The sequence below is a fragment of the Mustela lutreola genome, chromosome 3 (genome assembly GCF_030435805.1).
Source record: "Mustela lutreola isolate mMusLut2 chromosome 3, mMusLut2.pri, whole genome shotgun sequence".
NCBI classification, from domain to species: domain Eukaryota; kingdom Metazoa; phylum Chordata; class Mammalia; order Carnivora; family Mustelidae; genus Mustela; species Mustela lutreola.
In genome coordinates, this window is record NC_081292.1 from 109,339,736 (window position 1) to 109,367,687 (window position 27,952).

Genomic DNA, 27,952 nt, shown 5'->3' on the forward strand with positions numbered 1-27,952 from the left:
GTTCTCCATCTGTCCAGCTTTGTCTCATCCTTCCAGATCAACTTCGTCTTCTTCAATTCCCTTCTCACTGTGACTGGCAATGACCAGGATGCCAGGTGCTCTAAAGACCTGTTTCTGCCTTTATCAGTCTGCTCTCAAGACCTGTTTCTGCCTTTAACAGTCTCTAGATTGCCTAACAAAAAGTATGTTTGAAAAGTAGGGCTATCAGCTTTCCATTGACGTGGTTGACTCTTCAGTTTAGCTCTAGAATAAACAATGATATCTGCAGAAAAATAACTTCCCATTAAACAAAGCACTTCGCATAGCACCATCTCTAGACTCAAAGGCAAACAGAGGAACCTACAAATTCATGTGAACTATGGGCCTGTAATGTGCATATTATTCATTTTAATTGGGCTAGAGAGATATCACATATGGAAATGGCATTTAATGTTCTGGTATTAATGTGTATTAATGCTTTGCAGATTAAAATTAAAGGGATTGCACTTAGCAATGAGAATTGCTACCTATCAATGAGAGAAAGGATGTTGAAAGCCCATGTCTGCTTATTAGAGCATATCATAACAGATAGATTAAGTTTGTAGAGTGACTTCAAGGTCTTTCTGTGAACTCTAAGTGTATTTTCTCTATGCATATAGTTCTCTGAATCACCTATCTAGTGAAAGAACTTTCCTCTCTCAATGCTGTATAAGTGATGGGTGGGCCCACTCTTCTGATTGGAGTTAAGGGTACCCCAATGCATGGTTGGTTCCAATACATGATTCTCAAGTGAGCCATCCCCTTAGATTAAAGTAGTGGTTCTCAAAATTTTCGTTTCAGGACCCTTTAAGAACTCTTAAAAACTACTGAGGTCTCAGTAGCTTACATATTAATTCATTTACAGAGGATAATAATAAATGCTTTATATATTAATGTCAAAGCAATGATACTAATACATGACATGTAACATCTGGAAAACTTCACTGTATAATAATGAGAGAATGAGAATGAAAAAATGACATTTTAGTATTATGAAAAAGATTTTGACCCCAAAGACCCCTGTCATGAAGCTCTTGAGGGACCCTGTGGCTAAAAATTAAATCTAGATGGAAAGATAGTGAGAGAGAGAGAAAAAGAGAAAGAAAGAGCTAGCCAACCAGCCCCAAAACCTTCTTTCCAGATATCAAGATAGCTACTGGTTTTCCTGCAAGAAGCATTTCTTGGCAGCGAAGTCAGAGGCCTTGATTTTAAAACAATGTTGTGGGTATGCCAGGTAGGTAGAAGAACTTGGTGGGAAATACACTTTCCATGGTCTTAGGACCCTGGCCATAAAAGCAGTTCATTGGCAGGAAGACCTGCTAAAACTTGGAGACACCATCAAGCCAAGCCAGAGGTGCAGAACAGCACTGAGTGAGTATGTGCTTGCCCCAGTGGACTAGAGGGAGTCCTGGGGGGTAATCCTGCCAGCCCACAGCTCTGTCTGGTCCAGAGCCACAGAGGCAAGTTGGAGGAGGTCAGAATATTCAAGATAATCCTGACATCAAACAGAGGGACATAACCTGTGGGGTAATTCCAGTGGACAGGGAATTCTCTTTCAGATGTCAATAAATCGTGAGCTGGAAGGCTTGGGTAATTCTCCAAGTTACGTTAAATGCTGTGAGGATATGCCAAAGACATGCTGGAAATCAGTGTCCAGCAATCTGAGTTGGATGTTAAAACCCAAATCTGAAAATGAACTATAAGAAAAAGCTATTAAATATATAGCAGACAAAAGTGGCCAAGTTAATAGCATAGTTCAGGGTGACACGATCAAGTAAAGGAGATATAATTAGCTCATTATAATTGTTTCTGACAAGTGATTTGGAAATCGAGAGGGAGTGGTCCTTCCTCCTCTCTCTTTTTTTATATACTCAAATTATTTTCAGAAACAATGCTCCCTCCCCAGACTATAGGTTGTGAATATCTTGATACGACCAAATGTATTTTTAAATGTTAACTCCAATTTCCAGAGATCTAATAAGCTGGAATATGTTAGTTGACATTTTCCGAAATCCTGGTTTTCAAGGCAAGGTGTGTTGCAGTACCAAATGCTCAGTTTTTCTATTTCTGTTATGGCCTACCAGTCTAGGAGATGGAAAGTGATGTTCCTTACTGTTTTATGCAGCCACATCCTGCTGGTTGTTCCCCACCTCCGGAACCGTTAAGTAGCAAAAACTCATCATCCGTTAGTAGTGCTGCTGAATTATTCAGGGAAATCCTTAACCAAAATAAATGGTGACTCTTCCATCCAGTTTCTCCTCTCACTTTCCCATCTCTTTTCCCCGTGGACAGATTTTCCAGACTTTCAAGGCTTATGATCACTGTTAAAACATGCAAGAAAAAAATTGAATACCCAAACAGTTTTGTTGCACTTGGGCTTAAAGTCAGTGCTTAGTTAGGTATGGGATACTTCCAGTTGAAAAGGGAAATGTGGTAGAAATGGGCGTTTGTTTAATAAAGCTCATTTAAGCCTTTATATGACCATCCAAGAAGTACTGGAAGGACTCCTGTTACAACAGGATCAACCTTTTAATTTGTTTGTCCTGAGGCTGGTGTTTGTGTTCAGAGTCCATATCAAGCTCCGTCCTCCTCTGTGTGGTTTGTCAGTGCTGTTGCTGCTTCACCGAGAAATCTCTCCCCGACTCCCTTCAAGGCCTGGCAGGTCCCTGCCACCCGTGCAACCCTTTTTCTCCCTCGCCTCCCCTCGCCTCCCCCCACTTCCCCCCGTCCTGCTGCCCCATCAGCAGCTTCCATCCCTCTCAGCTCTATCATCTGTGGACACCAAAAGAGTAGAAATAAGAAATGGTTAAAAGGGAATGGATCCGTGGACGGGGAGAAACAAGTGAATAGGCTGTTGCTTTTCATTTTAAGTGCTTCCAGACAGTTACTGCTTTGATGGTGCCAGTTGCCTCCACATAACCATATTATTATATGTGTTTCTGTGCTTCTGCACATGCCGTTCCCTCTGCCAGGAATGCAGATTCCGTTGGTAAGGGTCTTGATCGTTGTGTTGGCTCCTCACATCTGGACCTGGGTGTTGCATAGGACCCCATGGCTGAGCTGGCTTGGTTTGGACAAGCTGCCAGGTAGTGCTCTGCCCAGGGTGAGCAGGGCTGGGTCTCTTACGCAGACTGAGGTGGGCTTACTAAATCCTTTGGGCTTGCCCTCCGTGTTTCCTACAGCAGTCTGAGCTGTCAGCCGAAGAAAGTCCAGAAAAATTAGGAACCTCTCAACTTCATCGTCGCAAAGTCATCTCCTTGAATAAGCAGATTCTACAGAAGACCAAACATCTGGAAGAGGTTGGTGTTTTCTTTTTATAATTTCTTTCAAGTAATATAAAGCTTTTCTTGAGTATGAAGGGAGAAACCAGGGAAGGAGTGAAGATATTCATGTTAGAATGGAGGTTCTAGAACAGGGATTAACATCCTACAGCCCTTGGGCCAATCCAGCTGCCACCTGTTTTTACAAGTAAGGTTTTCTTGAAATATATGCACATCAACTTGTTTACGTATTTTCTGTGGCCGTTTTCAAGCTCCAGGGCAGAACTAAGTAATTGCAGCAGAGACCACATGGCCCAGAAAGCCTAAAATATTTACTACTTGGCCCTTTCCAAATGTGGCTCACAAAGCCTAAAATATTTACTGTCTGGCCCCAACTGAAAAAATTTGCCAACCCAGTGCTAGAAGAACATCACAAGACTTAAGGATAGCATTTATTGGGTGCCTGGGTGGCTCAGTGGGTTGAGCCTCTACCTTCGGCTCAGGTCGTGATCTCAGGGTCCTGGGATCAAGTCCCGCTTCGGGCCCTCTGCTTGGCAGGGAGCCTGCTTCCCCCCTCTCTCTGCCTACTTGTGATCTCTCTCTCTCTCTATCTCTCTGTGTCAAATGAATAAAATCTTTAAAAAAAAAAAAAAAAAAAAAAAGAATAGCATTTATTGATTGACAGTGTTCACTGAGCGCTGCTCCATGCTAGGCCTAAAACTCGGCAGTGGAGATGAACGAAGAACTAACTTATTCTTTTCACACAACATCCTTGTGGAGGAGGTATTGTTGTTCTCCTCCTTTTATGAATAAGGAAACTGAGAAACAGAGACATGAGGTAGTTTTGCCTGTGATTACACAGCTTACTAATGGTAAAACCAAAATTTTGAATATATAGATCTACCTCATTGTTTCTAATTGACCCCATAACGCAACATAGTGTATATGTACTATAATTTACTGTACCTGTCCCCTGTTCACGGGTATGTAGATTGTTTCAGGGCTCCCCCCCCAACTGCAAATTTACACTACCATGAACATTTTTGTAAAATGGTCATCTTTGTGCAAATATGTATTTGTATAAGAATGACTTTAGGAAGTAGGATTGCTGGGTCAAAAATACAGGCATTTTCTATTTTGCTTAAAACCATCAAATTATTCACCAAACATTCTACCAGTTTGTATGTTTATCAATAGTATAGGAGAAAATCCAAACTCCTTAAATCCAGGAACCCCTGTTCCAAGATCATGCAGGTGGAAAGTAAGCAGGAGGCACTCATGGCCTTGGTAACAACCATGGGGAGAGTCCTACCCCAACAGAGAAATGGGAGAAGGGCCAAAGCAAGAGATGGAGTAAAGAGTATCTCATGGCCCAACAGGGGAATGCATTATAGAGGCATAGAACTAGAATGTAGCTAGTAGGTAGCTGAGCAGAAACCTGACATTGAGGAAGGAAAGAGGAATCCGGAAAGGGGATGGTAATCTACTGCTAAATTTGGGGCTGGGTCTAGGAGTTAATTTTGAAGAAGAAAATGAGGGCAGGATGATCATGAAGGATTCCAGCAAGATGAAAAGTAGGCTAAGCTACTGAGACATCCCGTGTTTGGGAAAAGATGGTCAGATGAGCAGATGAAGAGAGCTCTTATAAGTTAAATTAATCAAGTGGAAGAAATGAGTCTTCACTTCTTAGCAGGCTACGTCCCTGCCAAGATCCAGCTCGCATGAGTCTTTGTTGTGAAGCCTGCCTGAGACATGCTGATAAGCCAGACTGTCCTGGGACCTCCTCTGGGCCTGGCTCTTCCCCAGATATTCTCATACTCTGATCCCTAGTGCACTTGTCCACCTCCTTGCGGGTAAGGACTAGGTCATGTTCCTCACCTTCTCCTAAATGCCTCATGTGAGCAGAGCACTGGGTAAATGTTAGATGGGGGACTGGGTGAGTGCATGGGTGAGAGGTGGACAGGAAGGTGGGAAATGCCAGGACCCCTTCCTGGAGCCACAAAAGGGCTTCAGGAGTTCAGTCACTAGTATTTCAAAAGAAAAATTCTCCAGAAATAATTCTTCTCTGCCAATTACACAAACATGTCAGTGAAAGTTCTCATTGCACAGATGGCTTCCTTGAAAAGGGAGAAGCCAGAGCCTACCTGCTTCCCTCCTTTATCACTCTTGCTCTCTGCTTGAATTGGCTTCTTGATAGGCCTTTTTGGAAATGTAACCATTAATCAGTTATGAAGACTAGAAGCATGATTTAGGAGTAGTGATTCCTGAAGGCAGCATAATTCTTTAATGGGTTACTTAAACATTTCAGGATGGGGCAAGTTACTTTGAAGCAATCATTGAGATACAGGATATCTTTGCTAATTTGAACGCGGGTAACAGCCAGAGTCTGTTTTCATTTTCTGCCACTTCCCCTTTTCAAAAGTGGAAATGTGTAGACTCTGAGCTTTCAATGAATGTTTTCAGATTTTTAAAAGTTCATAGCACAAGAATATATCTTTTAGTAAGGAAAAGAGAAATGACATTTTCCTGATGTAAGTTTGCAATCATGTAACTTTGAACAGGAAAGGTCATTCATCTTCTGTCTCTTCGTGTTGAAGTCCTGAATTCTTTCATCTATCTCAGATTGTTTGCCAGCCAGTCATATTCTGTGCTAGCATCCTGAGTTGTGAAATGCAGTTTATATTCTGGGAATGGGCACAGTGGGTAAGTGAACTGGCTACTTTTCCGTAGCCATACAGAAAAATTAGACCTGGATTTGATCAGTTAGCAGCCGTGAAACTTTCGTCCAGTAACTTAACCCCTCAGAGTCTTTAGTTCCTCATATGAAAAATGAGAAAAACGTCTTCTTCCTTTGAATATAAGGATTCAGTGATAGGATTCATGTAGAACGCCTCATTTGTCCCCTGACATACAGTTGGTGCTAACTATATGAATTTTGTCTTCATCTGTTGTCAGCAACCATTCTAAAATTCCCACATTCACTCAGTTTAAATCTCTGTTGAATTTCCATTTTCCCCTCTGTGAGATGGGGATCCCCTCACAGCTGTGCTGTTTTGAGGACTGAACAAGAGCCGATATCTTTTCCCTTTCTTTTCCAGCTGCAGGCAAGTCATACCAGCCTACAAGCCAGATACGATGAAACAAAGCAAACTCTGACAGAGGTGAGATTTTCAGAACCGCTTTTGATCTGCATCATTAATGGAACACCCTGGATTGTCAGCCTTTGTGGACTCTGAGGGCTCAGGGGCCATCTGGGGACAGAGGATAAGCACATTGTAGCACATGACCCCTGCCATCAGTTTACCCACACTGCCATGTTCAAAAGCCTCAGCAGTCTTGGCAGGGGACACTGCCATGGGCCATAAGGATGGGGAAGGGCTTTCTGGGGAAGGCCAGGCTGATGGGCGGGGCACGGGCCTCAGAATTTGAAATGGGCCCCACTCCTCTTAACCTCCACAAGCCGCAGGCTAGAGAACAGCTCCAAAATCCTGAATTCCTGAAGAATGAGGGGGTTTCTTTTTATAAGATGAGAGAACTGCAGAGGGCTGTAATTTGTTATTCAGAATTGCCGGTTTTCTTCTAGGTGGGATGGGGGACAGGGTCTCAGAGGAGGAGGGGTGGTGGTAGGAGTATTTCAAACCATGTGACCTGTTTTCTCACCTGCTTTTGGAGTGTGCCATCTCCTGTCAGTGTTAGTGTTGTTTTCCTCCCACTGCTCATTGCCTAGGAAACCAGGCCAAGAAAACAAACACTGTGTCAGGAGGGGAATTTCGATATTTCTGTCCCTCGCGTCTCCATAGAAAGTTGTCCTCATCTGGATCTGATGGTCTCTCCTCTGTTATTTTGGTGCTCGGGCCCTAGCTGTACTCTACAAGGACCACATGCGGGGTGGGGCTCTGCCCAGGACTTTCTGAACCAGGTGAAAACAGGACTGATCTTCAGAGATCTCTCTGAGACCAAGGCAGCCCCCCTTTTCTTTAAATTTCACATGAAATTTGCCTAAAGTTCTTGTTTCTGTAGCCATGTGTTGCACTCAGTTCATTGCCTTGTTGTCAGATTGACAAAACTTTGTAATTCTGACTTGGGCTAGTCTCTTCAGTGATTGTCAGAATGTTTGAAAAGGGCAGGCAAAAGAATGTGAGTTGGAATGAATTCTTTGTCCTTCTCTCCAAAGATGCCTGTGTTGCATTTGTACAGATGAGCTCTCTTTACGCTGTTCTGTGACTGCATTCCTATGAGTTGGATGGCAGACTCCTGGGGGGAAGCCCTGCTGCTATCTAAATGTTAATGCCACAGAGTCCCTGGCATGAAGCTTGCCAAGTCATGGATCAGTCTTTATATAACCATCTGGGGGAGATTAAAGGCAAAGCATCTTGATATCAGTTTCCTAGGACACTTAACATGCCTTAGGATATAAATCCTAAGTGGCTCTGAAGTCGTTTTCTTTGTACTGAACACTAAATCAGATATTTATTGAGCTCCTTTGATGTGCTAGAAGGGTAGGGATGTGATTTAAGTCGATAATAGGAGCTGGTGTTCTTTCCGTAGATAATCAGAGTAGCCGACCTCAGTGTGTGCTGGTGTGCTCCAGGCACCTGCCTTGCACTGGTCCCCTGACTCTCCATAACCACACTGGCAACGCTCTTACCATCCTTGTGCTGCAGATGGGGCACTGAGGCCGTGCAGAGGCTGCCAGACTCCAGCACTAGCTGTCCGGCCCTGCCTCTCCGAGGGCTCACTCACTGTGTAGTAGGGCACTCACCCCGAGTCCCATCTTGGGAAATGGGATCTGTACCAAACCGAGCGCTCAACAACTTCTGGAGAAGCCTGCCTGGTCAGAATACTGAAGACCAGACCCCTGGATAAGTGGTGAACTTCACCTTTGGGCCTCAGCCTCCTTATCTGTTTCAGTCAAGGGTTGGCCAACACAAGTACTCAGACCCCTTTCCCCTCCTGGTGCACTGGTTTCACCTTCTTGGTGACACCTGCCCTCCCAGGATAACCTGGCAGTACCGAAAAACAGGGAAGACCTGTCTTTCCAGCAGATTGAGTAAAGTGGAGCAGGGCAGGGAAGGTCGAGGACAGATGGCAGCACTTGACAGCTGCAGGGAGGCTGTGTGCCCTTGCTTCGGCAGGCCGCCTGCCTCTAGCCTGTCCGCTTTTTAATTTCAGCAGTCACGACTTTAATTTCCTGTGTGTAAGGTTCATTCTTTGTAGTATATGCAATATTCTCTCCCATTTCTCTAAGCACGTTAATTGTATCTAAGCTTTTTCTTGATCTATAAACTTTCGTCAGATCAAAATTCATTTGTTCTATTTTATCTTTCTCATTTATGGTTTTATCGTTCTGCACATGAATTTGATAGTTCTTGGTGGCATGCTTATCTTTGATTCTGAAACTTCCCATTACCAACTGTGTGGATTCTGTACCCATTGTATGCAGCGGGCTTTATGTGATTATTCTAGAAGGGTGGGTTCTCCTGTTGGGTGAGATCAGCCAGTAGTAAGTGGTACGGGGCGTCTGGACACTCCACCTTTCACCCCGTCTCAGTCTCGCCAGTTCCGGGATCCTGCCTGCCTCTAGGGCTTGAGCTCCAGCTGGACGTTAGAGGAGCCGGCGTCTCCGCTTAGCCCAGCTGCTCCTGCTGACCACTCTTCCCATGTCTGCTGATCCCACACAGAGGCCTCCCAGGCCCTGCTTCTCTCTCAGCCACCTTCTTGGCCCCGAGGTACCTGCTCCGTTGTTTGAGCGTAGTCATCTGGGTTTTTTAGGGCTGGAGGCAAGAAGGGCTGATCGCACCTTGTGCTCTTCTGTTTTCAGCTAGTACCCTTGGAACATTTTTTAACTTGTTTTTTGTTTATTTGTTTGTTTTTTGAGTAGGTAACACAATTCACACAGTTCAAAATTCAAAAAGCACAAAGGTTGTAGCACTGTAACCCAACCATATAGTTATCCTCTCCAGAGGGGAACCAGTCTCTTAAGACTCAGAAATATTTCATGCACATACAAGGAACATGTATATCCTTTCATACATGTCTACATGCAGGGTATGCATTCCCTCCTACACACTGGAAAGACAGGGCATCAGTTTTTCTGTACATTGTTTTCCTCCAGCTAACAGTAGATCCTAGAGATCATCCTTAAAAAGCTGCTTTATTCTTACCTTTTCTTAACAGCTTAGCATTCCATGTTATAACAGTACACCTTATAAATGGAAATATGAGTTTCTTTAAAATTTCTTTTTTAAAATCCTCACCATTTGACTCAGAAAAAGAAAGTGAAGTTATTCAAGAGGATGGACTTAACCCTTCCCCTGCTAATAGCCATGCATGGCATTTCAACCAGGTCTGTCGCTTGTAGCCTCTTATTCCCCCTTCCTCCTGACCTGCCAAAGGGCCCCTGCTGTCCACATTGCTTTCGGCTTCCCACCTGCCTGCTGCTGTGGTTTACAGCTATTGCCAAGGTTCTTAGACCATCAGAATGTGTCTAAAAGGGTCCAGTGTTGACCTTCCCTGTTGTGCTCCCCACCCCCATCCTGTTTCCCTCGTCTACCTGTTTTCTCAGCGTGCAGCCAAGTCCGGAGGCCTGGGCCAGCTGCCAGACGTGGGGCGCAGATGTGAGCCGGGGGAGGGAAGATGCACTCACTCTTCGGTCCTCCCCAGTCCCCAGCAGCAGCACCTCCTCTCTATGTCTCTCTCTCTCCTCCCCTCTCTCTCTCTGTGTCTCGCAGCTGAAGCGTCACAGTGAGAAACTGGACAAAGAGCAGGCAGCCCTGGAGAAGATAGAATCCAAAGCAGACCCCAGGTGAGAGATTTATGCCTGTGTGTGTTTCCTCCCTAAAGAAAGTAAGTCTGCCAGTGCCGGGTGGTTTGTTTTGAGCACAGGGCTAAGGAGCCCAGGGTCACTGCCTCCAGCCCCGAGTCAGTCATTTCCTTTCACACACCTGATCCAGAATGTGGCAACTCGCCATTGCTCAGGCACCTGCTGACATACAGGGCCACATGGACTCTGCCACCTCCTTCACCTGATTCCCCCTGGGAGCCAATGCAGCACGTTCTTGATTTTGCTTTTTTGGGGGGTTTTGTTTTTAAGAACCAAATAATACATTCACAGAGCAAAAAGACATGTGGTGAAAGTCCTCCTACCACCCCCATGCGCCAGCCACCCAGTTCTCCTCCTTAGAGTCAGCCCTTGCTACCAGGTTGGTTTTTTTTACTGGTGACATTTCAGCCCTGCCTCCTTGGTATTAAAGGTGCAATGTTTTTGTCTTTTTTTTTTTTTTTTTCATTTTAAATTAATTGTCTTTAACAATTTAAATTACATGTAAGACACACTTACTTTTGACCTTCTTAGCTCCAAAGCAGTTAGTTGGTCCATGCTCCCTAAGTGTCACTCGAGTGATACTGTAAATCCTAAAAACTTCCAGCCCAGACTGAGTAGTCCCAGGTTTGAAGGACACTTTTAGCAAAGAAGGACCCACAGATTATTTGGCTTGGTAATTAGAGTCCCTTCTCTCACAATATGGAGCAAGTCCTGTCAGATACTTGTATTTTTATTTTCAAATTAATTCTTTTAATGACCTTAAGCAAGTTGTTTTCCTTTTCCTGGAAATTAGGAACAGGTTGTGATGCTGTCTATGCTCTGAGTACTGCTGAGTAATTGGTACCAAGGAGACCCAGGGCTCTTGAACTCACTGATGTCTCTGCAGTTGACATTTTAATTCTACATTCTATGGTATTTATTTGATCGTGGCCTGATGGACTTGGGTGTATAAATGAGTAATAATGTCAGTTAAATGGTAGTCAGTTAAATGGTAGTAAATGGTAGTCAGTTAAATTATTGTTTGTGGAGAGCCCATTGGAAGCTCTTGCGAGAGACAAGGGAAATTAAGAAGGGAGTCCCTTTTTAGCTGGGGGCTAGGTTTTAGTTGTGATTCAGAAAATCATAACAGCTTTCTGTATGTCATTGTTTGGTCTTCCTTTTTCAGTCTCCTGCAGAACTTGAGAGCACTTGTAGCCATGAATGAAAATCTGAAAAGTCAGGAACAAGAGTTTAAAGCACATTGTCGAGTAAGTGTTGCTTGATGTCAGCAGACCTTGAACCAGACTCTTGTGAAATGCATCACCTTACTTCCCCTTGTCCTCTTATGGCGTCCTACTCAGGTGCCATCGGAAAAGCCGATTCCCAGAGCAGTTCTGTCAGTTGAGTAAGAGGAACAGGGTGTGACAGTGGGTGCTCCCCATGGTACCGGAAGTGAGTGAGATTAGTACCTGGGTGTGCCAAATCCCAGACTGAGAGCACAGTCTCACAAACACAGTCTACAAACATTAACTTACGAACAAGTATCTATTTAAAAGTCTCATGAAGGGGCGCCTGGGTGGCTCAGTGGATTAAGCTGCTGCCTTTGGCTCAGGTCATGATCTCAGTGTCCTGGGATCGAGCCCCGCATCGGGCTCTTTGCTCAGCGGGAGCCTGCTTCCTCCTCTCTCTCTGCCTGACTCTCCGCCTACTTGTGATCTTTCTCTCTGTCAAATAAATTAATAAAATCTTAAAAAAAAAAAAAAAAAAAAAAAAAAAAAATAAAAGTCTCATGAAGTGTAAGGAATAGCCTCATGTGACCCAGGGCTGTCCCGTCAGCGTAGGTTGTCTGTGGGTCACGGGAGAAGCCCTTGCCCCTGGCGGTCTGGCGGTGGGGCGGTGTGTGCCCAAGTCCATTTACTAGCACTCTGAGTTCTGTCAATGTTTGTTTCCCTTTTAAAGGAAGAGATGACACGGCTGCAGCAGGATATTGAAAACCTGAAAGCTGAGAGAGTACCGGGCGGAGATGAAAAGGTAAATGCAGGCTCCGGAGGACCTGTTAGGTGCTGCTGTGACTTACCAGTGGAAGGATTTCTGGAGGACTCCAGCAGTGAGTCTGATGCTGAGAAGGACCAGCCCGTTTCCCGGTCCTCTGCACGCACACTTCTCAACTGTTTTCCTCACAGGATTACCTTAGATTTCCGTGGCTGCCCTTTCTCCTCTGCTGGCGGGTAAAAAGCAGCAGTGGGTGTGCTCAACAGCAGCTCCAGACAGGACTAACCGAATGACAGATCTGGCCTCTCCTTCCATTTAGGGAAGGGTATTTCTAGGAACCCGCTGTTGCCCGTGCAGCACGTCCTCTAAGTGTTTTACTGCTTTATTCATTCCGTCCTCCACTCCTGCCTAGCGACAGGCCCCACTCCTAAAAGGCAGCAGTAAGCAAGGAACTAGAGGTAGTATCAGAGCCCCAACAGCACTGAACATTGCTGGGCATATGGAACATATCTGCTCAGTGCTCTCAGGACAGAGGCCTTGGTCCTCCAAGGAGCTAGTGTGAATTTCCATTAAAAGTTAAGTTAAAACACAGGCCAGAAAGAAAAATGTTTCTCTCACCAAATAAGAGTGTAGGGATTGCTGTTTGTGTTTTCCCTTCTCACAGTTCATTCCCGGCTCATTCTCTGAGGCCCTCTAGGCTGAGGATGCATGAGCTGGACCTGGTCTCTGACCCCCCTTAACCACACTCTCTCTCTTTAGAACTAGCTTGGGCAGCTCAAGGCTCAGGGAGGGGACGGGACTGGTCCAAGCCAACCAGCACCCATCTGCGTGCCCTGAGCTCAGGGACCGTGCCCCTGGCTGTGTCCAGTCCGGCCGGCACCCGTCTACATGCCCTCCGCTCGGGAACCGTGCCCCTGGCTGTGCAGCACGTGTATCTTGGAGTTGCCTTCATGCTGCTGGGACAGGCCTGGCACAGAGGAATAGCAGAGTCTGGCCGTGCAGTGCAGTGGTGTCCTGGGACCGTCAACACCCAGATGGCCTTTCCAGTTGTTTCTAAAACTCTGAACCTTTAGGGCTGAAGTCATCAGCCCAGTCAGCCTCTGAGTTTGTACAAATCAGACTTTCAGGATCCTGTTTTTCTTCTTGGCAGTCCCATCTTGTTAGAGGGATTAGACAGTTGCCGTTTACCTTGTTTGGGTGTGACACCCATTTAGGAACAATTTAAAATCTGGGGCCTGAAAACGGTCAGTGAACTGTCCCCCATGCCCACCCCGACTGCTTCCTGCAGCACAGACCCACAGCTTCCGTCCCATTTCCCTTACTCAGGAAAGTGTGTGTTCCTTTTCTTTGTTTCAGAGCCTCTCTGCTGGAGAGCCACGTGGTGGCCTAACCCCCGTGATGACTCATAGTGTAAGTGCCCGCCTACCCATCAGCACTGCCACTGTCTTCCTCGGGCGCAGTGGCCAGCACTGTACCCTCCCCTGACAGCTTCTCCTGCCGACTTGTCTTCTCTAGGACACCGCTTCACAGGCGGGGGTCTTGAGGGCTTGCCCCATTGTATGCTTGTAGCCCCTCAGACAGAAGCGGGGTCTCTGCAGGGATGGCCCTGAAGACTGCCGTACTGGTGGAGTTTCTCCCACAACTCTGTGCCTGTCCCAGGCATCTGTGTCTGCTCTGGCGTCTCGGCTGAGGAGGAGAGGCTCATGACTTGGCCATACAGGCTTGTCACAACACATAGGCTCTAAGGGGGTGGAGGTGATGCACGGGGAAAAACTCTCTACCATACTACAGTTCAAGGTCAGCAAACTGTAAAGAGCCAAATAGGAAATACTTTCAGTGTGGTGTGCCAGCCCCACTCTAGCAGCCATAGTCAGTATGCAAATGAAAGGACATAATTATGTTCCTATAAAACTTTATCTACAAAAATAGGCAGTGAGGCTTAGCTCAACAGGCAAGTTTGCTGACCCCTGTTCTGAGTTAAACCCATGCTCCCCACACTCCAATAAACATCCAGGAGAAAGAAAAAAAGGAAAGGAGGAAGAAGAGCAAAGCAGGAAAGCCTCTAAAGGTTTGCCTCCTATAATGTTCACCTCTTCCCCCCGTGGCCTCAGACTGAGCTTCAGGAGTCCTGTAGTACAGCCTTGTGGGGTTTGGGTGCCGCCAAGCCCTGTGGAGGAGACGGAGGATGTGTGTGTGTGGGGGGGGGGGGTGCTTGCACGTGTACATACATGTGCTGGGGAGAAGCCCCCTCTGATGCTGTTCGTCGCTTGCTTTGGTGCAACAAACCACGTCACCGTGTCTCTTACCTCACTGGGCTCAGCACAAGCTAGTTCCTCTCTTGTGCTTCAGTGCTGTCCAAAAGAACTTTCTGCAGCAAGGGCAGAGTTCTGTATCTGCGCTGTTCAGTACGACAGCCATCAGCTCCTTGTGCTACAGAGCCCTTGACACGCAGCTGTTGCAATTGAGAAACTGAATATTTTTAAATTTCATTCAATGTAAATTTAAATAGCCACACACACCTAGCGTCTATCACGTTGGACAATAGAGCTCTAAGTAGAAACAAAGAAAGCAAACCAGTATCACTATAAACACGGCGACTTCGAACAACAACTTCCTTAATAATTATCTTATCATCATAGTTTTGGAGGGGGGGAGGCACATAAATTTGGAGGATACTTCACTTAAATGTGCTAGACCCCAGAAAAAGGAAGAACTGTTATAAAGTGAGGTTGAAAGATTTTCAAGGGATTCACAGGACACGGGACCCAGACCCTAAACTTGGCCATTTGCGAAAAGAAATTTGGGGCCTTGGAATGGAAAGATGTGATCAAAATAAAATTCAGTTTGAAAATAATTTATCGAAGATTGAAAGCTGCCTGCTTTTATTTATTTTTTATTTATTTATTTCACAGATAGAGATTACAAGTAGGCAGAGAGGCAGTCAGAGAGAGGAGGAAGCAGGCTCCCTGGCAAGCAGAGAGCCCAATGTGGGGCTCGATCCCAGTACCCTAGGATCATGACCTGAGCTGAAGGCAGAGGCTTTAAACCACTGAGCCACCTGGGTGCCCTGAATGCTTCCTGCTTTTAGATAATTGTGTCCTTTTCCAATTTTTAGGAAGACCTGGACAGACGATATAACATGGAGAAAGAGAAACTTTACAAGATCCGTTTGCTACAGGTAAGTAAAAGCAAGAGCAGAAGAACAAGTACACCTACCTGCCTGGGTATCCTGGAGAGAAAAAAAAACGTCTCAGTGTCTAAGAACAATGGATACAAGGCTGCTATTTGCCAATCTTCAGTCTGGAGGGGAACTGCGTGGTTTAAGATGTTGACAGTAATGCCTCACATCAGTTCATTACTTACTGTCATCTCGATGGATTTGATCGCGATCCCTGCATGGGGAGTAGGTATTAGCTTCATTTTCTATACGAGGAGATAGACTCCAATCAGTTAAGTACTGTCCGAAGTCAAGCAGCTGGTAAGTGCCAAAGCCAGCCTTCAGGTTCCAATGCTCTTGTCTAGTACTTTTCCTCTAAAACCATGTGCCCATTTTAGTGGTCTTATTTGATAAACTTGGAGGTTTGTGAGAAAGCCATCAAATATGAGGGAAGTAGGTTTTAGAGTTGGTTCCAAAGCTGAAGGCACATAGAGTCATAATTTCATTGCACAATTCCCTGGCACTGGCAGAATGTGACTCACAGAAGCTTGGCAGCCTGGAGTTATCCCTTGTTGTTCTTTGCCGTGGGCCTTCTCCCTGTTCTCGGGGAAGAGAAAGCCAGGCTCCGGCAGGAACAGTCAAACTGCTGCAGGGGCTTGTAAGCCCCTCTCTCCTATCTCTGGCTCTTGCTTCCTTTGCTCAGTTGTTTGGTTAAATTCAGTACATCAGATTTGTCCTTGATACAGGGACACTGCTAATCTTTAAAGAAACAGAATTAAATGGAGCCTGGAAAGTATATAGCTTGAAGACTTTGTGACTCTGTGTTTCCTGTATGTATATTCAGTGCTGTGTTAGGCGACAGGAATAGAAAAGGGATGGCCCATCTTCTGGGAGCTGGCTGGCTATTTGAGAACCAAGAGATATCCCTATCCATGCAAGTACAAGGGAGTTGTTATGCAAATTGCCTATCTTGGGCAGCTTCAGACTCTCGATAGAGGGAAGCTACTATAAAACCATAAGCCTCCTGAGGGCCTGAGCCAGAGAGGGGGCCATGGGCCCAGGCAGACATGAACTGGCACAGGAGAGATTGAGAAGCTGGTGTTTGAATTTCTGACTCAGGTGGGTACTTGTATTATTCACTGAGAAAAAGCATTAAAAAAAGAACAGGGTTCAAGGGTTTGTGTGTCTGTGTGTGTGTGTGTGTGTGTAGGAGTGTTACTTAGATCTGTTTGTGGCTTTTAAAAGTTGGGCACTCAACCAAATAGAAAGGCTTTTGAGGGGTGAGGGACGTTAGCCTATCTAAATGTTGGTGAGAAGGAGCCAGTAGAAAAGGAAAGGCTACAGATGGCAGTAAAAGCAGTAAGATTCCTGAAACAAACAAACACAATACAGGAGTCAGAGCCTGAGCTCCAGGGACAGGGGAGCCTTGGCCAACAGGACAAGCACATTTTCCCCTCTGACCAGACCCACAGAGACCCTGCTCTGGGTTTGGTGGGTTTCTCTCCGGGAGGCTTGCATTTCCCCAGTACTTAGAGACCCCCACGTGCTGTTGTGAGCAGGAAGGCCAGCAAGGGAGATGAGGTGGCACAGAAGAAAGGGGATGGTGTGAGAGCCCAGCCACGCCGCACGCCACGCTCTGCCTCCCCAGGTGCCATCAGTGGCCAGTTTGCCTGCTGTACCACACACTCCATGGTAGGGCAGAAGTAGGAGGAACACACCATAAGAGTAAGTTGTTCAAGCGTTTCAGTAGGCTAAGGAATTTGGAATTTATATGGAGGTAGCAGAGTGGTGTCCATTCTCCGTCACCTGGGAGGCCTGCCTTTTCATTCCCGCTCCCCACCTGCTGATGGCGGAGTCAGCTGCTCAAGTCCTCTGCGGCCTGGAGGGATGGCTGAGGGCTGTCCACAGAAGCCCTTCTCACTCGGACTCTTCCATACCTCACCATTCATTTGCTGCCTTCTCTGGTTCTTGTTCATTGCCACACACACACACACACACACACACACACACACACCTTCTCCCTGTATTGCAAAGTGGGAGGAGGGGCCGTCTGAGATGGAATCCTCAAGCCAATAGCAGATTTTGGGGTGGGGTGTGTGGTTATGCTCAGAAGGAGGTGGGGCAATATTTTGGCTCCCCAGAGAACATGTAAGACCTTTTACCAAATAGCATTTGTCTCCCCCTTCCTTTTGCTTTTAGGCTCGAAGAAATCGAGAAATAGCAATTTTGCACCGCAAGATTGACGAAGTCCCCAGCCAAGCTGAGTTAATACAGTATCAGAAGAGATTCATTGAACTCTACCGTCAGAGTAGGTGCAGTGAACACAGTCATGCTCCACACTGGGCCTGGGAGGCACAGGGGGCAAGGGTTCTGTCCTACATGCGTGGGCTAGGGCATGCATCACTCCACATTGAGTCTGGGAGGCACGGGGGGCAAGGGTTCTGTCCCATGTGCGCGGGCTAGGGTGTGCATCAGGGCAGTCAGTGAGAACCACCACCTGCCATCATCAGGCCCCCTGGGCCCTCATTCCGCAGAGCCCACTGCTAAGTGACTCTTAATTTCAGGGGCAGCCCTGGAACACTCTGCCGCCCTCTCTGTGGCCAGATAGAGCTCACTGAGCTCCTAGCTTGACGTTTTGAACCCACCCTCTTCCTGGTCAGCCGTTTGGCTGCTGAGCTCCCCGTCCGCTTTCCAGCCTTACCCAGGACATGAGCACTCCATGATACAGGCCTCTGGATCAGTCCTTGGTCACTGTTGTTCTTGGTGAACCTTCTTGCCCATGTGGTCCTGACTTGGACGGCCCTACGTTCACCCAGGAATCCAAGACTGGGTCTCCCTCAGCTAGAATCAGTGAGCTGGTCCTGTCAGGTTCAGAGTGACCCTCAAAGTTGTCACTGCCACTCTGCTCCCACTGCCACTGTTGTAACTGTTCTTACTTGTGTCAGAGCTCAGCTCAATGACTGTTAGCTGGTCTGAGTCCCTCACCCCCTGTCATGTGCCCTCTCTCTCTGCTGACCAGTCTTCAGGAGCTCTGTGGGCCTCCTGAAGAAAACATTTCTCCTTCTTATCTCCAGAACCTCCCCAGTCTGAGCGGCCTGCCTGGAGCCCGCCTTTCCTTCTCCACGCCCACATTCTGGCTTCCCCAGTCCACACACCACCCCTCCACACACCATGCACTTTGACACACAGCGTAGACCTTGACTCCTCTCGTTATCTGTACCTGGGACCCCTTCCCAACTCTTCAGACCCAGCATATACAAAACTGAATTCAGCCTCCCTACCCTGTTTCTCCTTCTGGTCACAGGGATCACTGTCTAGCACCCCCATTCCCTTAGTCTTCTCTGGCTCTCGCTGCTCTTCTGGTTCTGTATCCAAGTAATGGTCAAGTCCGTTTCTTCTGGAGTGTTGCTGTAGCCACCTTCTCATCACTGCCCGGAGTCTGCACTCTTGTCTGAGAAGTCTTTCCCAAACAGAAATTTGATCACTTTATACTCTTGCTTTAAAAGCGTTAACATGGAGTAGCTCTCCATAATCATTGGAGCATCTTCAGGTCCTCATGATACTGATCAGTGTCCTGCATCAGTCAGGCCAGCTTCCCCAGCTGTCCCTCAGTGTCTCACCCATCTCGTGAGGACATCTGCCTTTTGGCCTGTGAGCTGTACCCCAAGTCCAGAATGCCACTGCCCTACAATTCTCATTTGGCAGACTCCATCCCTTCTAGAATCCCCCTTAGGTTTTGCCTTGGGCTCTCGGCCTCTCAAACATCCTTCCTGGTTCAGGCCAGAGCAGTGTCCTTACTCAGGTTCGAGTCATGCTTCACTTCATGTCTGCCCCCATCCTGATGTTATATACAGCCTTGAGCTTGGTTCAGGTGGTCTGAGCCAGGTATCAACAGTGGCAGCTTCTCAGCAGAAAATAGTTTCTGCCTTAAGTTCAATCTTTCCCATAATTCTGTATCCCTGCCTACTTTCCAAAATTTTTTTTTTAAAGATTTTATTTATTTGACAGACAGAGATCACAAGTAGGCAGAGAGAGAGGGGGAAACAGGCTCCCTGCTGAACAGAGAGCCCGATGTGGGGCTCGATCCCAGGACCCTGAGACCATGACCCAAGCCAAAGGCAGAGGCTTAACCTGCTGAGCTACCCGGGTGCCCCTACTTTCCAGCTTTTAACAGTAATAATAATCAACAATACCTTGCATCTGTGTATTTCAGAGCAAAATTTGACACATATTCAAGTCCTTTTGATAGCACATTTTTACATCAAAGAAATTTTCAAGGAGTTTTACCAAAATATCTATATCATTTTCATTATTATTATTGTCAAATATCTACAGCCGCAACCCAGTCCTTGATCTGGATAGAGGAAGGGTGACAGGCACATTCCTGAGCAACAAAACTAAAGGTTGATTGGTTTGGTTATGGCAGTGATTTTCAGCCTTGGCTATGTGTTGTAATCACCAGACCCCACCTCCAGAAAATCTCATTTCATTGGTCATGAGATTTTAAAACTCCCCAGACTGTTCCATGTTTTGGCCAGGCTTGACATCTACTGTTCTGAAGTTCTGAGCAAGAATCAGGTTTTATGCTGAGTAGTTCATGTAGTGATTTTGTTACAAATTAGACATTTCGATATTGGGAACGCTTTTAACTGTTGCCTCAGAACACTTGTATCGGGGTATTTATTTCTGTTACCAAACGTGTACGACAGCATCGCCAGTCCCCACCCCGCTGTGGGAGGACACAGCTATCACTGGTGATAAAATTAAAAGTTGGCCAGTTTGCTTAAAGATTCAGGGTTAAGTGTTAGTGGCAGTCACCCAAGGAAACCACCAGTGCACACGGCCTGCTGTGCCTCTCTCTCCTCCCCCCGACATGTGCTGCTCCAGAGGGAACCTATGTTCAAGGAGCAAAAGCCCCTGGGGAGACAGACCCCACTGTCATCTGGCCAGTGCCTGATCACCATTAAACGTCCAGATCTTTGGTTCCAGCTATGTCGGAGGGCTCAGGTTAGGCCCAAAGCCTGATTGTCAATCCAGGTCATGGATTGCTAAAGAGAAGTCAGAGCAATGAGGAAGGCACATGGCACATGGGCCCAGAGCCACGTGGGGGCCACCCAAGCACCCAGCCACAAAGCAGGAGGATGAGCTGGGGCCGGAACCCTTCCTCCCATTGACCTCGTCCCCTGGTGAAGACGGCCCAGACCCAGCCCTGGAATTTGGTGCTTTCCTCCTAAGTCATTCTGTAGGGAAGAGTGAAGAACATGAGGCGGACAGAGGTGTGGAGTCACGTTACAGGAAGGGGTGCTGGGAGCCTGGTAAATAAGACTTTCCCCCCCTAGTTATATGCACAGAAATGGGAAGAATATTCATACTTACCAGGTACATATGCTGCCCTGGGTTAGGCATGTCATTCATCCTGTAGATAATTTGGGGGGCCCTGCTGTATATGCCCCTGCTAAGCATAGGGATTACAAAAAGGAGCAGCACGTTGTGGGTCCTTCTCGTGAGCGATATGAGAAGGAAGGGAAGCCACATGACAGGAGGAGGTGGCATGGGTTTCCTCATCCTTGCCACTCCCCCCTGCCTGACCTAGGACACCTTACCTGAGAAACCTGCCTGTCCCAGGTGCTGCCAGGTTTGTCTAGCCCCTCATCCCACTTGGGCCAGTCACAAGAGGCCGGCTCCTGCCAGCCCTTGGCAGCTCTGCACAGGCTGGTGTGCACTGGGGCTTCTGCACAGACACCTGAGCACACCGGACTCCTGTGGGCGGGCTTCCTGGGGCAGGGGGTGCTTAGGAGTGTTCTGATCCATTTTCTTATTTGTGTGTCAATTTCTTTGCATTTACAGTTTCAGCAGTGCACAAAGAAACCAAGCAGTTCTTCACTTTGTATAATACCCTGGATGATAAAAAGGTGTATTTGGAAAAAGAGGTAAGAACCTGTATGAAAAGAAAATAACTTAATCAGATGATCAGAGACCAGGGCTGTTGACCCCTGGAAGGTCAGACAAACTGAGCGGGAGGCCGTCAGCGTAAGTGGAAGGAGAGCCTATTGTGCGCCCCATGCTGGGTCACAAAGTTAGAGTGAAAGGGTCACCTCGGAGCTAACGTGGCACGCGCACCTGAGCCTACATGGAACTGGTGGAGCGTGGTTTCGTGGTGCCCTATGAGAAATGACATCTAGAAACAAACACAAGAGGCTCACACAAAGGGGGGCCGGGGGCCCGGCTTGGCAAAAGTTATGTTTGAGTTTTAAAGGAAGGGAGGAAGTAGCTAAATAAAATGGGGACGGTGGGCTTATTCCGGTTGATGCGGGGAAACTAGCTATTTCGTCATCACCGTTCGCCAAGAGTGAAGAGGCTGCCGCGGACACTGACGCCGCCCTCTGCATCACTCCAGTGCTCGGCATAAATACACTCATGACTCCAGGCTCCCGCCCGTCCAGCAGCAGATGACTGGAGCAGGCCGGCAGGGTGTGCAGCTGTAGTTGAAGGAAGAAGAGAAGGAACAATGCGGTCTTCACAGGAGTAGCGCAGCGCGGTGGCGACTGTATGCGCTTTCAAGTTGGACAAGTTTAGGGGTTTTTCTGTAAAGAGGGCATTGCACCCACTTTGTAGGACTATAACGGAGACAGAATGGGAAATGACGGTGAAGGTCCTTGCATCTGGTGACGCCAGGCAGGATATACTAGTCCTGCCCACCCCTCACCTCCAGGTGGGCAGAATCTGTTTCCATTTCATCACTGGGCCAACCCACATTGATTACTCCTCAATAAGAACCATATCACAGGTGCATCTGTGACCTGGCCCCAAATGGAGGCCTGTGTAATTAGTGTCCCCTTTCTGGGCTGTTGTCAGCAAACCAGATCAATCTCTGTCTTCCTAGAGGACACTTCTTGAGGAGGGACATTGAGTTCTGTTTTTCTCTATATCCGGGGTCTTCCACAGTGATGGGCACATAGCAGGCTCTTAACCTCCTTTTGCTTATAGGTTTTCCTTTTTTTCCTTTTCCTCCTCAGATCAGCCTGCTGAACTCAATTCATGAGAACTTCTCACAGTAAGTACCGGCAGCCTCCTTCCCATCAGTACCCGGGCGTACCCTGCACGGTGCATTCTGCTCACCTCCCTGCGGTAGCAAGTACAAGGGGCGAGATGGGGCTAGACAGGTGGTTTTTACGCTTTCACCCCTACTGCGAAGCGCACCTGCGTCTTGCTTTACACAGTCTCAGGGTTCTTGCAAAAATACCGTGATGTTAGAGGGAGTTTGAGAAACACCAAGGAATATCTTGGGGAAAAAAGTAACTCCCAAGTAATTTGTGCCTCACTAGTGTAATCTGTTTTTTTTTTTTTTTGTCTTGTTAAGATTTGATCAATACCATTAGTTCTTGAGCACGTAGAGATGCTTCACAGTCTAGATAATGAAAAAATCTAATTTTTAAAAAGATTTTTAAATCTAATGATAGATTTTGCTTTTAGGTCACTGTGCATCTTCTAAACAACTTTATTCAGATAGGAATCCTTTTTCTCCAAGAACTATATGGCAAGGCCCACCTGCACCCAAGTCATACCAGCCCTCAAGTGTGCCCAGTGGTCTGCTCACCGTCCAGCAGCCCAGGGCTTGCTGTCTATACAGCAGGCTCCTTTTGCTTCCAGCACAAACCTCTCTTAGCCCCTGAGAGGTGACCAGTAACTAAGATCCGAATGGATTACAAACTCTGGATCTTAAACTTCATTTCTAACTAAAAATCACAGCTCCCTAATAAGATTCAGATTCAGTTAGTGACTTATAGCCCTGTGACATTTCTAAAAAATGGTGACTTCCTCATTATTCCTGATAATTGAGAGACACTGCAGTGTTCGATGGTGCCATGATGAGCTCTGCTCTGTCCGCCATCCTGTGAAAGACTTCTCAGTCCCTATGTCTGTGGGCTTGGATCCTTGTGGTGCCATTCCCAGCACAGAACAGGAAGTGAAGGGGACAGTTTCAGGACACCAGGAAATCCACTCATTTAGCTGCTGCCTTGAGAAACAGGACCAGGTTTCCTGACCGTGTATTTAGGAAAATCTCAGAAGACGTCTGCCAGTCTGGAGCCGTGCCTCCAAATCCTCAGATTTCTAAAAACTAAATGGAAATCATTTTTTAGGCAGTGTATGTCATCATCAAAGTAATAAATGCTTTTGTTGATTTTAAGAACATTTTGTTTTACTTTACATAAATACATATTACTTAAGCAATTTGTAGAGAAAGTGAGGAAAGAAGATTGATATTCAGTTATGAGATGAGGCTAATTGTCGTGCCTTCCTCGGAGGTTAGATTCCTAACTGCCTCGGACTCGATCCCTCCCCCTTCCTCAGCGTCCCGCATTCTGTTCCTCACTCTGCTGATTGTTCCTTTCAGAGCCATGGCCTCCCCTACTGCCCGGGACCAGTTTTTACGTCAGATGGAACAGATCGTAGAAGGGATTAAGCAGAGCAGAATGAAGGTGAGAGGGCTCGTTTTCTGTAGTGCAGCTGGGATCTCAGCCTGGTTTCAGAAAAGGTCTTGGGAAGAGCAGGCCTCTTCTGCTTGTCTTGAGAATGTGCTCCCAGTCCTGAAGACCCACCTTCAGTGTCCACAGCGTGTGTGCCCAGCGTGCCTCCGACCCTGCAGTGGGCTGTGCCAGCTCCACAGGCTGGTGATTTAAAGGCAGCTCTTAACAGTAGCCCCATGGATTGAACACCCACTATGGGGCAAGCCTGGTGCTAGTCCTTCTAGAAGGTTCCTAAGTGAGTAGTGTTGCCCGCATTGTATAGATGAGGAAACTAACTTTCACCAGCGTCTTCTTTTCTTGCCCACAGTCTCTTCCTCACTGGATCTTTGGTTCCTTTATTTCTGCCATTAGAGATTCATTCCTTAGGATCCTGAGAGCATTTTAGTTTTCAGGAATCCTCTGTAAAAAATGCAAATAATTACCAAATTGAATTCTGAAGTGAGAGGGTGTTATGCCTCAGAAGAGAAGAGAGATATCAGTAAGCATTGTAAGAGTTCCAGAGATAGCTTTACAGAGAATCATTCAGTCTGGGGCCAGCATGGAGTTTATATCACTCTGCAGCTCTGCACTTGGGCCATTTTGACAGCAGTAGGAATTTGATGACTGTCTGGAAATCAGACGTAGCCACAATTTTCTGCTGTTATAACCAGACAGGAACTCACTAATACTCCCACATCTCTTACTTTTGATCCCTTTAAGAACATGGATCACACTGGAATGGTCCTCAGGCATGGCCATGTGACCTTCTGGGGACTCGGCACCTGCTTCTTGAGCTTGGACAGAGTGATATTGGGAGTGACGCCAGAATTCAGACACACAAAGGAAAGAGTGTCTGTGGTACTTGTCATCGTAAAAACCCACGCACAGATGGCCAACCTTCACGCTGCCTATAATTTCATCTCACAAGAGATGAACTAAGGGCAGAAGCTCTTTATATCCCTTCCCCTCTAGAAAAAAAGTAATCTCCCCCTTAGTGACTTCAATAAAATGATGTCAGTGGAGGAAAAAAAAATTACCACTAGTGACAAAACTATTCGGCCCCAAAAATGAAAGCAGTTGTGAGGCAGCACGTGGCCTGCCTTGCACGGGTACACAAACCCAAGTCAGGATGGCCCCTTGATGAACTAGGTAGGGTGTAGCAGAGAAGGAGCACAGAGAGCCCAGCCGACCACAAGCCTTTAACAAGATCACAACGTGGCAGACCTTTCCGCCCTGCCATCATGCCATCATGCTCCTCAGGGAGCGGCTTTTTTTTTTTTTTTTTTTTTTGAGAATTTAAGAGAGCTGCTGAGTGGGGGTCAGGGAGCGGGAGAGAGAATCTTAAGCAGGTTCCACCCCAGCACAGAGCCTGATACGGGGCTCCATCTTACAACCCTGAGATCATAACCTGAGCTGAAATCAAGAGGCAGTGGCTCAAGCCACCGAGCCACCTGGCAACCTACAGAGCTGCTCTTGTCCATAGTAAAGAACACTGGCAATCGATTTGGGGTTTGTTTCTTTCCCCTTGGCTTCCCCTTCCTGTTTACCAGGAGATGCCTTCCTAGGGAAGGAAGCAGATGTGATCCATTCATCGTCTCCATTCTCCCCAGGCTTCGTGCTGTTGGTACCTCAGTGCTGACCGGTGGAAGAGGCTGCTCTGTGCATCTGCCTCCCCAGCTAGGTGGTGGGGTACAAGATGGTGGGGGGGGGGGCGTGCCCACGGGCAGAGAGAGCTCTCTTCTTCATGTGTGCATCACCAGTGGCAAGCCTGGCACCTGACCCACGGTGGGCTTTCAGGAACTGTTTGCTGAGTGAGTGAATTCGTTCAGTTGACTGCAAAGGCAGTTCTCAAGGAGGGTTCCCGGTCAGGTTTGAATATTGGCACTTCAAATGCAAGAAGGCTGTCTTTGCAGAACAGCATGCGTTTGAATGCAGTCTTTTGATGTATTTGTTTAAAAACCAAAACTCCCTGTATGGATGCCACAGTGGCTCCTGCTCAGAGTCTATGTGGCAGGGAGTCTTTGTCCTCATGGAGCACACACACCCCCAGAATCGGTGGCTGTGGGATGTACACAGAGTGGACCATAGACCAGCAGTGTATACACGCAACAGTGTATGCTACACAGAGGGGCTCCTGAGTGAAGAGAGAGTCACGTAGTGAAAGGCGTTTTATTTTGTTAAAGATTTTATTTATTTGACAGAGAGAGAGAGAGCACAAGCAGGGGGAGTGACAAGCAGAGGGAGAGGGAGAAGCGGGCTTCCCGCAGAGCAGGGAGCCCAATGCAGGGCTCGATCCCCATTCCCTGCCATCATGACCCAAGCTGAAGGCAAACACTTAATGACTGAGCCACCCAGGTGCCCCGCTGGAAGGCATTTGCACCTCATCCCAAGGAGGTGAATCCAGGGAGCAGGTGCTCAGCAGAAGAATCTGGGGCTCCTGATCTAGGGTGTGGGGGTAAGCAAGGAATGGGAACAGTGTGCCTGGGGACGGGCTTCTAGGACAGTGTGAAAATAAAACTCAGACCTAAGAGTCATCTCCTGATTCTGAGGGTGAGGGAGCTCGATCTGCTTGTTATCACTCACATTCTGGGTGTCATGTGAAGACAAAATCTTGTCTCTGTTGAAGAACTACCTTGATCTGAGTGATGTGTCGTTCACGTCACAGTTAATGTCATCTGTACCTTGTGACCTGTGATAATATTCTTATTTTGCAACTAGGATACCTGTTATTCCAAAAGATGAAATAACCTGTCCAGGTATACACAGTGAGTGACAGAAGTAGGATTGGAACCCAGGTCTCTCTGTCCTCAAGCTCAGTCCATTTCGGGGTTGCTGTACTACCTTTTGCAGTGAGTCCTGGGGACATTCAAATTAAATTTATTCAAGTTCCCTATTTATATCACTAAAATGTAGTTATTCATGGCCAAATTTTCTGCTGGAGGACAGAGCAGGCAGGAAAGGTCTGGGATCCAACTGCCAGGCTTTGCAACTCAAGGGGTGGTGGCCCAGCAGAGAGGTCCCACCCGCTCAGCAGAAAACGTTCCTAGCAGCTGTGGACATGGGTTACAGGAACCATAGTCATCTGGGCAGCATCAGGAAGTCTTCCGGAAGGGACCAGGGCCGCCTGCTGAGCCAGGGCCAAGTGTAAGATGGCCCTGACCAGCATCTCCAGAGGGGACTGCCTGCCTCCCGGTTAGCAGACTCCAGACGTGGTCACAGGCATGTGACCAGTGTCCATGTGCAGACCTGTGGAAAGAGGGCAGGGGGCTCAGGATCAGGTCACCAGGCGACTTCGGAGCTGGACACATGGTCAGAGTGGTCCAGGCAGATCAGTGGCTCTGTGGGTGGGATAGGCTATGGGGACACCGGGTTGCAGTTCACCAGGTGATGGGCCTGGGGATGCCTGGGATCCCGTCCAGCCAGTGAAGCTTTAATTTGAATTTACTGGGCAGTCCCTTCCAATGCGTACCTCAGAAGCCAGTGAGCCCATCCACGAGTGTGAGCACCTGCTGTGAGCCAGGCACCAGCTGCCTCCACAGCTTTCTGCCCTCGCCATCTGCAACGCTCTCGCTTGCTGCTTGAAATCATGCACATACCACTGCCGACTCTGCCCAAATGTCGTCTCCTCAGAGAGCCCTCCCTGGCCCTCCAGCCCGAAGAGGCCGTGCACCCACCCACCTCTGTGCCCCAGCCCTGTCACTGTCTTCACAGTGGTGATCATGAATAGGACTTTGCACATGGAGCTCATTGTGTGAGATGCATGGTTAGCATCAGCCCCTCTAGCTTGCACCCTCCACGGGAACAGTGACATGACCTCGTCACCACCACGTTTAGTCCTCAGGGTGATCACACAATATTTGTTCAAATATTAAGCTGTTCAGTACCTTAGGAAAGTCTCTTTAACCCAAATGCATCCTGTATTTATGAGGTCACTATCCTGGAAACACCCTAAATTTTCCACCAATAGAAAAATGGGTAAAATAGCTGTATGATTGGGAATATTCTTAAAGTTTTTTAGGTTTGTTTTTTTTTTAAGATTTTATTTATTTATTTGACAGAGATCACAAGTAGGCAGAGAGAGAGTGGAAGAGAAGCAGGCTTCCTGCTGAGCTGAGAGCCCGATGCGGGGCTAGATCCCAGGACCCTGGGGTCATGACCTGAGCTGAAGGCAGATGCTTTAACCCACTGAGCCACCCAGGTGCCCTGAGTTTTTTAG

The 27,952-nt window shown here is 47.3% G+C and overlaps 1 protein-coding gene across 4 annotated transcripts in view; it reads left to right on the plus strand.

Moving 5' to 3' along the window:
* The window catches only part of CCDC93 (coiled-coil domain containing 93), a 91,177-nt gene that overhangs the window by 53,015 nt on the left and 10,210 nt on the right, over positions 1 to 27,952 (plus strand). For all 4 annotated transcript variants that reach the window (XM_059166668.1, XM_059166669.1, XM_059166670.1 and 1 more), the window contains 11 exons: positions 3,201 to 3,317; positions 6,377 to 6,439; positions 10,010 to 10,083; positions 11,267 to 11,348; positions 12,040 to 12,111; positions 13,429 to 13,482; positions 15,188 to 15,250; positions 17,429 to 17,537; positions 21,077 to 21,159; positions 22,246 to 22,283; positions 23,625 to 23,709. In XM_059166668.1, coding sequence (XP_059022651.1) covers positions 3,201 to 3,317; positions 6,377 to 6,439; positions 10,010 to 10,083; positions 11,267 to 11,348; positions 12,040 to 12,111; positions 13,429 to 13,482; positions 15,188 to 15,250; positions 17,429 to 17,537; positions 21,077 to 21,159; positions 22,246 to 22,283; positions 23,625 to 23,709 — 840 coding nt within the window. The remainder of the gene's footprint in view (positions 1 to 3,200; positions 3,318 to 6,376; positions 6,440 to 10,009; positions 10,084 to 11,266; positions 11,349 to 12,039; positions 12,112 to 13,428; positions 13,483 to 15,187; positions 15,251 to 17,428; positions 17,538 to 21,076; positions 21,160 to 22,245; positions 22,284 to 23,624; positions 23,710 to 27,952) is intronic.